Source organism: Myotis nattereri (assembly GCF_964212035.1).
Source record: "Myotis nattereri genome assembly, chromosome: 15".
Lineage (NCBI taxonomy): Eukaryota > Metazoa > Chordata > Mammalia > Chiroptera > Vespertilionidae > Myotis > Myotis nattereri.
This window is the reverse complement of record NC_138090.1, coordinates 49,333,539-49,350,847: the sequence shown is the minus strand read 5'-3', so window position 1 is coordinate 49,350,847 and position 17,309 is coordinate 49,333,539. Positions and strand designations below refer to the sequence as shown.

The 17,309-nt window shown below is 49.4% G+C and overlaps 1 protein-coding gene across 1 annotated transcript; it reads left to right on the top strand.

Annotated features, from left to right (window-relative positions):
* Nucleotides 1-5,224: 5,224 nt before the first annotated feature.
* On the top strand, nt 5,225-15,801 carry LOC308530655 (orphan sodium- and chloride-dependent neurotransmitter transporter NTT5-like; the record flags this gene model as incomplete). The annotated part of the gene is made up of 12 exons (XM_081107352.1): nt 5,225-5,244; nt 5,917-6,410; nt 6,841-6,998; nt 7,187-7,313; nt 7,519-7,694; nt 8,210-8,451; nt 10,143-10,329; nt 10,665-10,866; nt 11,021-11,180; nt 15,057-15,219; nt 15,430-15,541; nt 15,722-15,801. 12 exons carry the CDS (start codon nt 5,225-5,227, stop codon nt 15,799-15,801), a joined length of 2,121 nt encoding a protein of 706 aa, XP_080963478.1.
* Between the last annotated feature and the right edge of the window lie 1,508 nt (nt 15,802-17,309).

Below are 17,309 nucleotides of genomic sequence, written 5' to 3'. Positions count from 1 at the left end.
GTGCTGGGGCAGAGGCTGGGCACCCGAGGGAAGTGAAAGTGTTGCAGGCCCCAGCTGGGAAGGTCCGTGGGAGTGAGAGAGGTGGCCGGGCAGTGCCAAACACCCAGAGCGGAAGCTGAGCCTCAGGCAGTACTTCCTGCCCCTGCAGGGGGGCCCCTAGAGGAGGAGGCCCCAGAGGAGCCAGGGTTGAGCCTGGGACCTTGGCATTTGGATTCAGGTTTGCAGCATCTCTCTCGGCTTGAGCTGCATGCTTAGCAGCCTCTGAAGTCTCCCCTGACACCCCACCGGCTCCCCGATCCTGTCAAATCCTAAGTCCTCACAGATTTCCAACGTAAACTAGGGATGTTTCTACCATCATGACATCCACCCAAGCCCTGGGAAACCAGCCCCTCTTAGAATACTGCACCCTTTCTCTCTCCTGAGAGATCTAACCTGCTATCCCCCCCCCCCCTTTTTTTAAGGCTTGAAATGCAATTTATTTTCTTATAAAAAGATCAATTCATATTGGCAGTATTTTGATTTTTAATGCTGGGCTTCCCCTCCTCAAGGGGAATAACTGACAAATGTAATTATATAAAGTGTACAACGTGATGATTTGATAAACATACCCATCGTGGAATGATTACCAAACCTAAAATAGCAGGTTCACCATCTCATATAGTTTGTGTGCCTGGTGAGAACACTGAAGATCTACTTTTAGCAACTTTCCAGTATATAATACTTTACTATCTAAAATAATAAAAGAATGATATGCAAATTAGACTGGACAGCTGAATGACCTTCTGGATGTCCTTCCGGACGAAGCCAGGGATTCGAGGGCCGAGCCCCTTGCACAGATTTCGTGCGTCAGGCCTCTAGTTAAGTATAAGCACCATGATATAAATCAGATCCTTAGAATTTATTCTTTTTAACTGAAAGTTTATATCCTTTCACCTACATCTCCCCATTTCCAGCCCCTGGCAACCACCATTCTACTCTGTTACTATTTTTTAAAAAAAATATATTTTATTGATATTTTACAGAGAAGAAGGGAGAGGGATAGAGAGTTAGAAACATCGATGAGAGAGATTGATCAGCTGCCTCCTTCATGTCCCCCACTGGGATGTGCCCACAATCAAGGTACATGCCCTTGACTGGAATCGAACCCGGGACCCCTCAGTTCGCAGGCTGATGCTCTATCCACTGAGTCAAACCGGTTCGGCGACTCTCTCTGTTACTATTATTATTATTAAAAATTTAAAGAAATTGTTCATATATAAATGACTTTTTCCCCTCTTTTTTTTTGTTTGCTTATTAATCTTCACCTGAGGATATTTTTTCCACTGTTTTTCAGAGGGAGTCAAGGGAGGGAGGGAGACACACACACACACACACACACACACACACACACACAACACAGACCGGTTGCCTACCTCACAGAACCCACAACCCAGGCACCTGCCCCTGACAGGGAATTGAACCTGTGACCCTTGGGGCGCGGCTGCCGTTCTAACCACTGGCTAGTTAGTCTTTTTCTGTCTAATTGCACCTGGTATAATGCCTCCAGTTCCATCCATGTCGCAAATGGTAGGATTTCCTTCTTTTTTTATGGCTGAATAATACTCCATTCTGTGTGTGTGTGTGTGTGTGTGTGTGAGAGAGAGAAGTAAGAGAAGCACATGCGCATGCGTGGACAGAGGGCGGGCGCTGAAAAGGACGAGGCGGGCAGCATTGGCTGCTAGTCACGTGGGAGTCTCGGGAGGAGAGGAGGGGCGGGGAGAGCATGGCGCATGCGCAGAGGAGCTCAGGTGCTTGGCGCGAGCAGGCCTCGCGAGGCCTAAAGGGGCCCCGAGAGCGTCGCTAGACTTCTCAGTGGAAGCTTCTTGATGGACCCTCGTTGTCGCCTAACTGACGGGACCGGAGAGGCCAGGCCGCCAGGCCAGGGTGAGGACGACTTGGCCCGCCCTCAGGAGCCCGGAAACGCTCCTAGATTTGGGGGGTGTGGGGCCGGGCGCCACCCCCCGGGGGTATAACAGGCCGGGCCTCCTGGCTGCCCTGGCGTCGGTGGAAATGAGGGATCTGAGAGGCCGCAGCGGTGCCCCCCTTTTCCTCCCTCGGAGCCCGGAAAGCTGGCTTTCGTCCCTGTGCTCATCGAATCCGACTTCGAGCGACGCCAAGACCCGGCCTTCACAGGCCTCAGCCATGTCGCCGTGCCCGTGGGCGAAACCCAGGGGTTCAAGGTCCGGGACAGCGGACAGCGGGTCCCACCCCACCACAGGCCCGTCCGGGACCAACAGCCACTTCCTGTGCCTGGGGAACCCGGATGGCGTGGAGTCTCGCGGGGGGCCGCGCCCGACCTCTCCAGCGCCGAGAAGGGTCTGCGGGAAACCAGGGGGTTTATACATGTCACGGTGGCCCGTTCGCGGAATCTCCGTTTGCTAAAACGCGGTTCTGCCCTGAAAAACCAGATTACCAGTTTACCACCCCCCACCCCCAAACTGTTTTAAGGAATACGATTTTTAAAATATCTATATATTTATTGTTTTTTTACAGTGAGGTAGGGAGAGGGATAGAGAGAAACATTGATGAGAGAGAAACATCCATCAGCTGCCTCCTGCAGGCCCCCCCACTGGGGATGTGCCCACAACCAAGGTACATGCCCTTGACCGGAATCGAACCCGGGACCCTTCCGTCCGCAGGCCGTCGCTCTATCCACTGAGCCAAACCGGTTAGGGCAGGAATACGATTTTTATTTTTATTTTATTATTATTTTTTAAATATATTTTATTGATTTTCCACAGAGAAGAAGGGAGAGGGATAGAGAGTTAGAAACATCGATGAGAGAGATCGATCAGCTGCCTCCTGCACGCCCCCCAGTGGGGATGTGCCTGCAACCAAGGTACATGCCCTTGACCGGAATCGAACCCGGGACCCTTCAGTCCACAGGCCGACGCTCTATCCACTGAGCCAAACCGGTTCGGCCGATTTTTAAAATAATATATGTTTTGTTGATTTTAGAGAGGAAGGGAGAGGGAGAGAGAGAGAAGGAAACATCAGTGATGAGAGAGAATCATTGATCAGCTGCCTCCTGCACGATCCACACTGGGGATGGAGCCCCCAACCTGGGCCTGTGCCCTGACCAGGGAATGGAACCGTGACTTCCTGGTTCATAGGTTGATGCTCAACCACTGAGCCATGCTGGCCGGACTGGCCATTTTTCTTTGTATATTTTTTTAAACATTCTCAATCATGAAATAGAATATGCATCCACAAAGGTGCCTGGAACATGTAAGCAGAGTTTCAGATGATTAATTATAAAGTTTATGTATGTGTAACTGACACCCAGATAAAGAAATAGTACATTTCCATGACTTAAAAAGATTTCCCATTATCTGCTCTCAATCAGTACCCCGTCTTCCCCCACAGCAGCGGTTCTCGACCTGTGTGTGGGTCACAACCCCTTTGGCGGTCGAACGACCCTTTCAGAGGGGTCGCCTAAGACCATCCTGCCTATCAGATATTGACATGACGATTCATGACAGTAGCAACATGACAGTGATGAAGTAGCAACGAAAATAATGTTATGTTTGGGTCACCACATGAGGAACTGTATTGAAAGGGCCAGAAGGTTGAGAATCACTGCCCTACAGTATCCTTTCTTTCCTTTTAAAGGTACCTTTTAATCTGACTTTTGTGATAATCATTCACTTTATACTTTTATCATGTATATATGCATCTCTAAACTATATAATTTTGCTTCATTTTGAACTTAGAAATATGAAGTCATTCTGTTGAATATTTTATGTCGTGCTTCTTTTCTTTTTTAAAGATTTTTCATTGATTTTTAGAGAGAGTGGAAGGGAGAGAGAGAGAGAAACATTGATGTGAGAGCGAACTTTGATTGGCTGCCTCCCGACTGGGAATTGAACCACCAACCTTTTGGTGCACAGGACGACTCCCAACCAACTAAGCCAAACTGGCAGGGCTGAGTCACGCTTCTTTTTCTCAACCTTGTGAGATTAATTTATGATGTTGAAAGTAGTTGTAGGACTTTGTTTTCTTTACATATGTACAGTCTCCTTTTGTTTGGATATTCTACAGTTCATTAATTTGATTATATATACATATATATTTTTTAAATGTCTATTTAGTGGAACTTTGAGGTGTTGTTTATTGATTTTTAAATTTTTTTTATTTTTTTAGAGAGAGGAAGGGAAGGGGAAAGAGAGATAGAAACATCGATGAGAAATATCATGGATCAGCTGCCTCCCACACGCCCCACACTGGAAATTGAGCCTGCAATCTGGGCATGTGCCCTGACCAAGAATTGAACTGTGACCTCCTGGTTCATAGGTTGATGCTCAACTACTGTGCCACACTGGCTGGGCTGATTTTTCTTTTTTAGCTCATTGATGTGATGGATTACCTTAATTGATTTTTGAATGTTGAACCCATCTTGCATACTTGGGATAAATCCCACTTGATAATGGTATATAATTCTTTATATACATTGTTGATTAGGTTTGCTAGTATTTTGTTTAGGATTTTTATGTTTAGGATTTTTTTTTTAATATATTTTATTGCTTTTTTACAGAGAGGAAGGGAGAGAGATAGAGAGTTAGAAACATCGATGAGAGAGAAACATCGATCAGCTGCCTCCTGCACACCTCCCACTGGGGACGTGCCCGCAACCCAGGTACATGCCCCTGACCGGAATCGAACCTGGGACCCTCCAGTCCGCAGGCCGACGCTCTATCCACCGAGCCAAACCGGTTTCGGCTATGTTTAGGATTTTTATAGCTCTGTTAATGAGAGATATTGGTCAGCAGTTTCCTGTAATGTTTTTGCTATCGGGGTAATGCTGGTCTTGTTGAACGAGTTAGGAAGTACTCTCTCTGCTTCTGTCCTCTGAAAGAGATTGTAGAGCATTTGTATAATTTCTTCTTTAAATATTTATTAGACTTTGATCAGTGAAACCATTGCATTCCTGTTCTTTTTTCTTTTTCAGCACGCGCCCTGCCCGTTCTCTTGTAGAGTATTTGAGGAGCCAAGGGAAGGTCAGAGTGGCAGAAGCACAGACAGCAGAGAGGAGACTAGCTCCAAATATGAGGTAGAGCACCATCCTCTTGTTGGGGGTAGAGCAGTTGGGGAGCGGAGGGGAGATGGACCATAACTAGACTAACAATCAACAGTTAATCACATCAGGAGGTGAGAAATGCTATGAAGAAAAATAAAAGTGGGTGGGATGGAGGGCGTGGTGGACAGGTAGGCTACTCTTTTAGATAGGTGGGCAGGGAAGGCACTCTGGTGCGATGATATTTTTTACAGAGACCTGGCTGTTTTACCGATGAGAAAGCTCAGAGAGGGAAAACAAGTTTCCTACGGTTACAAGACAGATTTAGTGTTAAATTAGTTTCTTTGATTCAAAGGCTCACTAAAAATGGCACCTCCCTCTGTAAGGAGTACACGTCAGTGTTTTTAGAAACTTCTTGAACGGGATTCCTGACTGTTGTTAGCTTTCCTATCTCTACTCTTTTTTTTTTTTTTTAAATATATTTTATTGATCCTTTACAGAGAAGAAGGGAGAGGGACAGAGAGTTAGAAACATCGACGAGAGAGATCGATCAGCTGCCTCCTGCACGCCCCCCACTGGGGATGTGCCCGCAACCAGGGCACATGCCCTTGACCGGAATCGAACCCGGGACCCTTGAGTCCGCAGGCCGACGCTCTATCCACTGAGCCAAACCGGTTCGGCGCCTATCTCTACTCTTAACTCGTGCACCAAAGCGTTTCTAAAAAGTAAAACTTATGTAAGAGAATTATTTGTGCTTTGAATTTCAATGGTGGTAGGGACAGAAATAAAAGGTTTGCTTTAAGGAGGTGTGGAGGGTTATTTTGAAACTCAAAATCTAAAATCTCGTTTTCGGTGTCCTTAAGGTCTGCTCAGGAAGGCAGACCCTCCCTCGGAAAAGTGGACGCTGCTCCGGAGAGTCTGGCTGAAGCGAAGACAGATGCCCAGTCTTTACAGGCGAAAGTCTCATCTCCTGATCCAGCCATTGTACAGGGTTCCCCAAGCACCCACACTCAGCAAAGCAAGGGCTCAGAGAACAGGCTTCCGGTGCCCTACGAGAAGCAGAGTTTGGCGTCCCGAATTGCCGAGGCTGAGGCCTGGGAGGCTCGGGCTTTTGAAGCTGAGAAAAGGAGGAGCAGCCAATTTAGGCAAGGCTCTGTATTTGAGTTTGAAGATGCCCCGGTGAAACAGAAACCCTCACTTAAGAAGGTGGAGGCATCAGAGAAGGAAAAGAGGGAGGTCGTCTCCACCCGTCCACTCTGGGCCAACAAGGCTGAGTACATCTTCGCCCTGGTGGGCTTCTCCTTGAGGCCAGCCCATCTTTGGCGTTTTCCCCTCCTGTGGCTTCACAATGGCGGTTGTAAGTCTGGGGACCAGGAATCATGGGACCACAAAGGCTTAGCAAGACAGAGACTTATCCAGGCCTCAGACTTCAAGGTCTCTGGGATCTGTAGAGGCTGGAGACTTGGTACCCTGAGCAGGACAGGAGCCAGCTGTCCGAACACCGGGGGTGGAGAGAGGGGCAGAGGTGCAGGATATCGAACATCATGGTGGGGCTAGAAGCCTGTATCAGGGTTGGGGTGGAAACTATGTGTCTGGGTCTTCCAGGAATTGGGGGGCAAGGGGCTGGCCACCTGGGGCTTTAAGGGATGTGGAAATAGTTACATCTTGATGCCTGTGGCCCTGAGGGAGATCACTGATAGGGAATGTCTTTTTCTGGACTCGCAAAGAAATCCAAACGCTGAAAAGCCCGATGAGTCTCAGAGCCCTTCCTTAAATCCCCTGCACAGGGAGTTTTTTCATCATCTACATCTTCTTGCTGTTCTTGATGGGGATTCCTCTCCTCTTCCTGGAGATGGCAGTTGGTCGGAGGATGCGCCAGTGCAGCATTTGTGCATGGAGTGTCATTGGCCCCTGGTTTGGTAGTGTGGGGTATAGCAGCTTCATGGTGAGGAGCCCTGGCTGCCCAGGCCTACCCTTTACATCCCACCCCCATCCCTACCCTTGTCCTGGAATGAGTCCCCTGATTTCACTTCCATGGGTCAAGTCCCTTCGATTCCTCAATCCTCTGTCCAATCCCTTCCTTTTTCCCGTCCCCACTTTTCCTCCCCAGCCACCTCCTTCCTGGCCCCACAGGTGTGCTTCATCACTGCCTTGTACTTGAATGTGGTCAATGGCTGGATCCTCTTCTACTTGGGCCAGTCCTTCCAGTTTTCCGTTCCATGGGAGCGTTGTCCTCTCCTGAAGAACTCCAGTGGCTTTGGTGAGGAGGAAGTGGAAGAGAAAGAGAAAGGGGAAACAGAGGTGGAAGGGAATTTGGAAGAGGAGGAAGGAGTGAGGAGGGATAAAGAAGGGGCAGGTAGTAGGAAGAAAGAAGAAATGAGAGGAAGGGGGTGTGGGGGAAGGGTTAATGAAGAGGGGAACGGTCACCCTGTCTAGCAAGGGAGTCCAAAGCCAGATACCCCCAGATCCTGAATGTGCACGGACCACACCCTCCATGTACTTCTGGTACCGGCTGACCTTGAAAGCCTCAGACCGCATTGAGGATAGTGGGCCACCAGTCATCTCTCTGCTCCTGCCCCTTTTGATGGCTTGGTGTCTTGTTGGCATTTTCATGATTAATGGGATCAAGTCCATTGGGAAGGTGAGTCTCCATTTTTGGATTCCGTTAACAGTCTGAGATACTTTAGCCCTCACCTAACATTACTACTCATTGATCTGATTTCCAACTCCCTCTGGCCTTTCACTCCCACTTAGCCCCTGAACCCTGCTGAAAGCTATCTTCTAACTCCTCCTCATTTCTGGCTCAGAATGTTTTATCCCTGCTGACTGTTGATTGACTATCCCCCGCCCCCACTGGGATGTGGTTGCTGATATGCCCTCCCCTGAATTCAGGTATTATGTGTCTTGGTACCACTGGCTGGTATCATCACAATCTTTTTACTCATCCGGAGTGTACTGCTGTCCGGGGCACGATACGGGCTTCAGCGTTTGGCGGTTATGAAGGTATATCTTCTTCACTCCCTCCTCAGACCTGAGAGGACACCTGTTGTCTGCTCTAGTGTCCTTTCCCCACTGCCTCCCTTTGTATCCCCTGCATTTTGTTAAGGTTCTCCTCCTCTTTGACATCTTTCCTTATTCTTCTCTTTTCCCTTACAGGTATCGGCTATGTACAGCATAACTCCGTGGATCCAAGCAGGGATCCAAGTCTTGTTTGCCTTAGGTCTCGGCTTTGGCCCCATCGCCGTTTACTCCTCGTACGTGGACCAGCCCAACAACTGTCTCAGGGATGCGTTTGTTGTGGCTTTCATCAACCTGGGCTGCTCCATCCTCGCCATGCCCTTTATCTTCAGCGTGCTGGGCTTCTGGGCCACTGTCCTCACACACAACTGCATTGAGAAGTAAGGCCGGCCCCTTAGTTGAGAGTGTCAGCCTTAGGGAACGACAAAACCCAGAGACCCTAGTCTTACAGGTGCTGCTGCACAGACACCTTCACACAGGTGCACTTGCAGGCCTCCGCTCTCTCCTAGAATGAAAAACAGAGGCAGGGGAATCCCCGTGATGTCATCCTTCTAGAGCTCTTTTCTAGCCCCGGAAATCTTCCGTGTCAGAGATTGCCAACTGCTCACCTCAGCGGATCTCAACAGAGAAACTCGAAAAGTGGCAAACCGTCAACGTTACTCTAGTCTCAGGCAGCCTCTAAGACCATACCCTTCGGAACACCCTTCTGCTCCCGAATGCCAGTCATTCTTTACTGGCAACTCCCGAACTTAGGGGTGTCAGTCAATCTGTCATACTTCAGCCCCACCAGGACGCTCAGGACTAGAGCCTATATTGTCTTCTCAGCCTGTTCTAGTCTGTAGGCATGAATAAAAACCATCCCTCCGGCATTTAGGATACTCTGGGTGCTGCACATGGCTGGACAGGCGGATCAGACCACAGTCTTTGCCTTGTTGTGTTTTCAGTTTTGGAGGGACGAAGGGAAGGGATTCCGATACTTAATCACAGTCACAAAGGCATGATAACTGGTAGCAGGAGTCATGGACTGACAGAAGACAAAGCCACTAACTATGCCTAGGCTAGTTAGGGAAGGACTTCTGGAGGAGGCGAACCTAAGCTGAATTTGCCCCTAGGGATCCTAACCTGTGCAAATAACCACCAGAAGGACATACAGTATTTTAGTTGATAAAATTTGATCAAACTATACTTATTTTCCTGCAGCTTGCATTTTGCTTTTATCAGCAAGCCTCCCATTGCAGTTCTTAATGGAGCAATGAGCTGATTTTTAAGGATTTGTAGGAATTAACCAAGTGAAGAATGGTGGTGGGGGTGGGGCTGGTCTTGGGCATGAGAGGCTATGGCAGGCCCTGAAACTGTAAGTAGTTAAATCTGACCACAGCATAAAATGTGCAGAGGGCCGTGGGGGAAATAGAAGGCGAGAGAGGCCAGCAGATTAAAAAGACTAAGAAGTTTCTCATAGCCAAAACCGGTTTGGCTCAGTGGATAGAGCATCAGCCTGCGGACTGAAGGGTCCCAGGTTCGATTCCGGTCAAGGGCATGTATGTACCTTGGTTGCGGGCACATCCCCAGTGGGAGATGTGCAGGAGGCAGCTGATCAATGTCTCTCTCTCATCGATGTTTCTAACTATCTCTCTCCCTTCCTGTCTGTAAAAAAATCAATAAAATATAAAAAAAAAAGAAAGAAAAAAAAGAAAAGCTTTAAAAAAAAAGAAGTTTCTCATAGCTCAACTCCGTGAGCTATGCACTGTCGTCTAAGTACATGGTACTTACGTATATTCAGTATGCAAAGCTTAGAAGGTTGACTTTTGCCTACTAGTCTGAAACGGGAGGAAGGGCAGAGGTGAGGATGAATAGGAGACTTCATCACTAGAGCAGGGACCCCGGAGTCCCCAGCAGATGATAGGAAAGACCTCTGGTTCACACAAGTTCATGACCCTGAAGGTGGGTGCCTCTTCAGTGTCCTCCCAGGCAGTACCTTATTCAGATCAGTAATGCTAGGCTAGAGATGTCCTTTCTTCTCTGGAAGCTAAGGAGCCAGATGGTTCTATGAGATTCAACTCTTTATCCCCAGGAATGCTGAATTGCTTTTGAAGCTGGTAGTCCAAGGGAAACTGCCTCAGGAGGCCCTGCCCCCTCTAAACATGCCAGATGATCCAAACGTCATCTTCACCTCCTGGCTCAACAATCTTTCCCAGCCCATCAAGGACCTGGTCCTCCCCCACATTACTGAGTGCAACTTAGAGAAGCAGTTTTTGAAGGTCAGTGAAACTAGTTGCACTGGGCTGAGAGTTCCTTAATGCCTTCTGTAAAATAGAAATCTCATCTTTTATTAGCACCAGAAAAAAAAAAATCCCAGAGACACCAGGATAACCTACAGCCCTGATAATGCAGAGAAATAGAGCTTGCAGAATGCCCTCCCCTGGATAATGCTAGGTGGATGGGTTTTCCTTGTCAGAGGGTCAGCTTGGGGATCCGAGTTTTACCGTGACCCGAGACTTTTGGGAACTTCTCCAGGGAAGGTAGAACGTATCTTTATCTGTATTGTGCTTAAGTTCAAGGACACTTTCACTCCTGACTCTTCTCCCCTTAACAGGTTAAGGAGGGCCCAACCTTTGCATTCCTGACCTTCATTGAAGCCATGTCATTCATTTCTGGGTCTGTCTTCTGGTCCTTCCTTTTCTTCCTGCTGTTGCTGCTCCTGGAGATGGGTTTCATGATTGGGCTCCTGCAAGGCGTCGTGGCTCCACTCCAGGACACCTTTCCTTTTTGCAAGAAACATGAAAAGCTATTTACAGGTACTCTGACCTATGGCCCTACTCCCACCAATGACCCTGGTTTCACTGAGACTCTAATCCAGCCCTGAAAGTAACTTCTGCTTAACCCGCCCCCCGACCCCCCCTGCCGCCAGCCAGACCTCTGACCTTGATCCAAGTTCAATGTTTCTTCCAGTGGTTCTCTTTGGACTCATGTTCCTGTGTGGCATCTTCTTCATTCAACCTGCAGGCGTCTATTACATCAAACTGCTGAATGGTTACTGGATGATCCTCCCCATCATCGTCATCATCATATTTGAAAACATGGCTGTGAGCTGGGCCTATGGGTCCAGGAGGTGATCACTTGGGGCTAAGGGAAGGGTGACTTCTTCCTCCCTCCCTCCCTCCCTCCCTCCCTTCCTCCCTCCCTCCCTCCCTCCCTCCCTTTCTTTTTTAAACTATATTTTTATTGATTTCAGAGAGGGAAGGAGAGGGAGAGAATCATTAATGAGGAGAGAGAATCACTGATTGGCTGCCTCCTGCATGCCCCCGACTGGGGACCGAGCCCACAACCCGGGCATGTGCCCTGACCAGGAATCGAACTGTGACCTCCTGGTTCATGGGTTGATGCTCAACCACTGAGCCACACTGGCGGGGCTGACCCCTTTCTTTTTGCCTCCATTCTCACTCAACTAGAGCGACATTAGGGACCCTCAACTTCAGGGCCTTCTGCAAAATCTTTTAATTCACTCATTTATTGAACATATTTATTAAGTACGTAATATGTGCCAGGCACTTTTTTAGTCACCAGATACAGTATCAAAGCAATCATACTTGTCCTCAGGGAGTTTACATTCTAGTGGTGGAGACAGTTACCAAATGAACAACAAAAAAATGTTAGTTGGTAATAATTGACAGGAGAAAAATCATAGAGTAAGGAAATGATCAAGAGTGTGAGTTTGTATGGGTGTTAATTGAGGTAGGATTTCAAGGAAGACCTCTCTGATAAGGAGACATTTGAACAGACTCCTGAATGAAGGAGTCAGAATTCTGAAAAAGTGTGTTCCAAGTAGAGGGAGCAGTAGGTACCATGGTAAGAGAAGCATTATGCCTGGAAGCTTTAAGGATCGAGGAGATCAGAGAGGTCGGAATAGAATCCTATATACTAAAAGCCTAATATGCTAAGAGTCTGACCGTTTGTTTGACCATTTGGCCAGTTGCTATGACGTCCACTAGTCACCAGGGGGCAGATGCTCCGACCAGTAGGTTAGCTTGCTGCTGGGATCTGGCCAATTGGGACTGGACGAGACAAGCCGGACACACCCTGGAGCCCTCCTGTGGTCCCTCCCAGGCCCCGGTCGTGTACTGATGGGGTCCCTTGGCCTGGCCTGTGCCCTCTCACAATCCGGGATCCCTTGGGGGATGTCAGAGAGTTGGTTTCAGCCCCATCCTCGTAGGCCAGGCTAAGGGACCCCACCAGTTCTCTAGTGTTAGGATATGTGGCCAGAGAGTTAGTGAGACATTGTGTAGCGCCTTCAAAGCCATAGTGGGACTTGGCTTTTTATGCAGAACTAGAGGCCCGGTGCATGAGATTCATGCACTGGGTGGGGGGTTCCCTCAGCCTGGCCTATGCCCTCTCGCAGTCTGGGACCTCTCGGGGGATGTCCGCCTGCTGGCTTAGGGGGATCGGGCCTAACCTGGCAGTCAGAAGTCCTTCTCACAGTCCACGGCTCTCACAGTTCGGGACCCTTCGCTCCTTACCACTCACCTACAGTGGAGGTGGGAGAGGCTCCCGCCACTGCCACTGGGCTTGCCAGCCATGAGCCCGGCTTCTGGCTGAGTGGTGCTCCCCATATGGGAGTGCACTGACCAGGGAGCAGCTCCAGCATTGAGCATCTGCCCACTGGTGGTCAGTGTGCATCATAGCGACCGGTCATTCCACCGTTCAGTCAATTTGCATGTTATTCTTTTATTGTATAGGATGATAGAGGAGGCAGTAGAAGGTTTTGAGTAGGAGAATGACATAATCAGATTAAAACAATTTTTTAAAAAATATATATTTTATTGATTTTTTACAGAGAGGAAGGGAGAGAGATAGAGAGCCAGAAACATCGATGAGAGAGAAACATCGATCAGCTGCCTTCTGCACATCCCCCACTGGGGAAGTGTCTGCAACCAAGGTACATGCCATTGACCGGAACTGAACCGGGGACCTTTCAGTCCACAGGCCGATGCTCTATCCACTGAGCCAAACCGGTTTTGGCCAGATTAAAACAATTTTTAATCCTCACCAGAGGATACTTTTTCCATTGATTTCCAGAGAGAGTAGAAGGGTGGGAAGAGTGGGTGGAGAGAGAGAGAAACATTGATTGGCTCTCTCCCATAAGCACTCCCACAAGGACTGGAGAACCTGCAGCCGAGTACATGCCTTGATTGGGAATGGAACCTGTGACCCTGTGGCCAGGGCCAGATTTATTTAAAAAAAAAAAAAGATACCTGTACCCCGGCTGGTGTGGTTCAGTGGTTGAGCATTGACCTGTGAACCAGGAGGTCACTGGTCAGGGCACATGCCTGGGTTGCAGGCTTGATCCCCAGTGGGGAACATTACAGAAGGCAGCTAATCAATGATTCTCATCATTGATGTTTCTACCTTTCTCTCCCTCTCCCTTCCTCTCTGAAATCAATACAAATATATTTAAAAAAGAAGATCCTATAATTGCTGTGTGGAGAACAGACTATGAGGAGTCAAAAGTGAAGCAAGGAGGACAGTAGTGAGTTATTGTAATATTTTCTTTTTTTTAATATATTTTATTGATTTTTTACAGAGAGGAAGGGAGAGAGATAGAGAGTCAGAAACATCGATGAGAGAAACATCGATCAGCTGCCTCCTGCACATCTCCCACTGGGGATGTGCTCGCAACCCAGGTACATGCCCTTGACCGGAATCAAACCTGGGACCTTTCAGTCCGCAGGCCGACGCTCTATCCACTGAGCCAAACCGGTTTCGGCAATTGTAATATTTTCAATGGGAGCTAACAATGGCTTAGGCTAGGGTGTTGGAGGGGTAGATTGAGAGATGTGGTCTAATTCTTCAAGGAAGAATGACCAGGGGAGAGAGAACAAACTCATCAGGGACTGGAAATTAGTAGCTATAACTGTGGAATGGGACAGTGGGAGAATCCAAGTCACACACAGGGGACCCCTGAGCCCAGCTTTTTACCAGGCTGGTATGTGGACATCCAAGTGGTATAATTCAAGGGCAGAAGGCTCAGATGGCAGTATTTTCAGGTGACAGGAGTTCTTGCAGTCAGTTTACTCACATTTATTTACTCCACAAATATTTCTCGAGACATTTCTTCGTTTTGAGGAAGCCTTGCAGTACTTGGATATAAATGACTTAGAATTAGCTCCTCCTCTTAAAGAGCACAGAGCCCGAAGAGGAAGACGTATGCAAGCAGCCAATGGCGGTACAGGGTGGTAAGTCTTGAGGAGAGGTGCTGGCAGCACTGTCGGGGCACCTGGAAGGTCAGAGGAGGTATCCTAGAGGAGAGGACAATTGAGCAGAGTCTGGACAGATGAATAGTCTAGGCCAGTGGTCGGCAAACTGTGGCTCCCGAGCCACCTGCGGCTCTTTGGCCCCTTGAGTGTGGCTCTTCCACAAAATAGCACGTGCGGGCGCGCACGTACAGTGCGATTGAAACTTCGTGGCCCATGCGCAGAAGTCGGAAGAGCCACACTCAAGGGGCCAAAGCGCCGCATGTGGCTCACGAGCCGCCATTTGCCGACCACTGGCTAGGCCAAAGGACCCCATTTGTATATTGATCAAGTTTGAGAACGTGCACTGAAGGAGGCTGGACATACGGGCTGGAAGGAACTAAGAGAAGTTCCCTGAGGGTCGCATGTTCACTTTCTTGGGAGCCTGTGTTTGTCCACTGTGCATATCCAGCACCTAGAATAGTCGCTGGCACATCATACACACTCTCATGTTTATGGGATGAATGAAAGGGACTTGGCCTTTATCCTGAGGGCCTTGGGTACCCACGAAAGGTTTTAGAGCAGTGGAGAAATGGTGGACATTTTTTCTTGGGTTGGGAGGAGGAGAGAAGAGGGGGCCTGAGTTGAAGTGAGATGGAGTATTTAGAAGATGCTAAACAAGGTCAGACTGGCCTTGGCCCCCAAGGAAGGGTAAGGCTCGACTGGGCCTGCCACAGTCTCCTGGCCCTTTCTTCCAGGTTCCTTGCAGAATTGGGGCCTCTGTGGAACCGGCCCATCCAGCCCATCTTTCACTGCCTCTGGTGCTGTGTGTGTCCATTTGTGCTGCTCATCCTGTTTACTATAATTCTGATTTTTCTGTCTCTGAAGACCTTCACCTATGTGGCCTGGGACTCCAGCACTGTGAGCCTCCCTCTCCAGACCCCCGACCTTCCTAGGGAGGGGGGGCCAGATCTTTCCATCCACTCTTGACCTAAAGGGACCTTATCATCTCATTCTCTGCTCCCTGAAGACTCAGTCCTCTGCCCGGGTTCCCCTCCCACTCTTCACTTCCACAGCCTTTCGTCTTCTGGGGGCTTCAATTTTCTGAACCCCTTTCCCATCTCTCCACAGTCCAAAGAGGTGCCTCGACTATACCCATCATGGGCGCTGCTTGCATTGATTTTTATCTTCCTCATTGTCACCCTCCCCATCCTCATATACTTCGTATACAGCTTCGCCCACGGTATTCCCTTCAAACCCAGAAGCTTGAATGAACCTCTCACATCCTCCAAATCCCTAAGTCTCAGTAGCGAGGCCCAAACCAAGGAAACCCCACAAGGTGGTAAGGAAACCGCTGGTCCACCGGCTGTGTGACATCCCAGCTTCCTCCATGTGGCCTGACATCTCACATCCTTCAAAACAGATCTAACAGGCAACTCTTACTATCAGCTACCAATTGTGATGGCCTGGGACCCAGAACTCCTTTTCCCCCCGAGAATATAGCATTATTTTGGGGGCTCTTGGGACCTGGCTTTGCAGCCCCCCTCCTAGACCCCTCGGGTTGCCACTGTCATTTTCCCCATCCCCTTTCAGTGTGTACACATACACACTGTCAGTGATGCTAACTGAATCGGACTGATACAGAGCTGGAAGAGTAATGTTGTTGATCAATAAATCAATCCAAGCACTGGGTGTGAGCAGATCTGTTTTTATTTTCTATAAATGTCTCAGACATTCAGTCTTACTTGCAGGAGACTTCCACCCTTTTGAGAGCTAAATATTCAGACCCGAGTTCCTGCCCTCTCCTCGCTGTGGCAAATTCAGATGCTAGATTACTTGACTTCCAGGGTCTGGCCTTTAGCCAAGAAACACCCAGGCTGTGGTGGTTTCAGCAAAGATGGAATGGACATTAATGTGCTTGCTCATGGGACGTGGTACTCCTTTCATAGGTCTAAAATTTTAATTAGAGTTTCCAAGACGGCCCTGGTCAGTGTGGCTCGGTTGGAGCGTTGTCCCATGCACAGAAAGGCCGAGGGTTTGATTCCTGGTCAGGGTGCATCGGGGAGGCACATGGATATTTCTCTCCCCCTCGCCCTTCCTCTTTCTCTAAAATCAATAAAAGCATCTTTGAATGAGGGGGGAAATAGATTCTCATGACTGTTGACGACTAAGTCCTTCACACAGACGAAGTGATCTGTGAACTAACATACCCAGTTTGGGGACGACCGCATGGTGTCCTGAGCCCACCAGGGTCCCTATCCAGTGTCAGTTACCTTTCCCCACGGGGCTAAAGCAAATGATTCGCTCGGGGATGGAACCCGCAGGAGCGCTCGAGTCCACGGCTGAGCTGAGAGGAGGAGGAACGGGGGCTTGTGGGTAGAGGCGGCTGGGATGCCCCAAGATCGAAGGCCTCCTGTAAAATTTAATGCCCGAGAGATTCCAGGACCTCGGATTGCTCAGCTCCCACAGGGAGACTGTCGCCGCATACGTTTCTGTGACAAAGGAAGAAAAAGCGGACGTTCCCAACCCTCCGCCGGCGGGCGGGACCCTAGGGGGGTCTGCTGAATGGGGAGAGCAGGGATGCCCAACGCCTCTGGCCTCGGCAGTTCCGCCGCGTTCCTCCGGCTCGAGGACGGGCTGCGGGCGCTGGCTGCTCCCCGGCCCCGCCCACCGGCTCCGGCTCCGCCCATCCTGTGGCCCCGCCCACCGGCTCCGGCTCCGCCCATCCTGTGGCCCCGCCCCCAGGCAAACGACCGGTCCCCTGAAGACTCGTGCTATGGAGTCAGGTAAGGTCGGACCGGGGGAGAGGACACAGTCACCTTCTCATGATCAAATGGCCCGAGTTTCCAAGCGCCTTCCTTTTGGGAACCCAGGTGTTCATCCTCCTTCCTGCCCCCCAACCTCCAGCTCCCGCTGTGGGAGCAGAGCCTGTGGGGGAGGCCCTGAAAGTAGGGGCTCACCGGGGAAACCGATGGGAGCGGAATGAAGCTCTTGGCGCGGGCCCTCCTCCT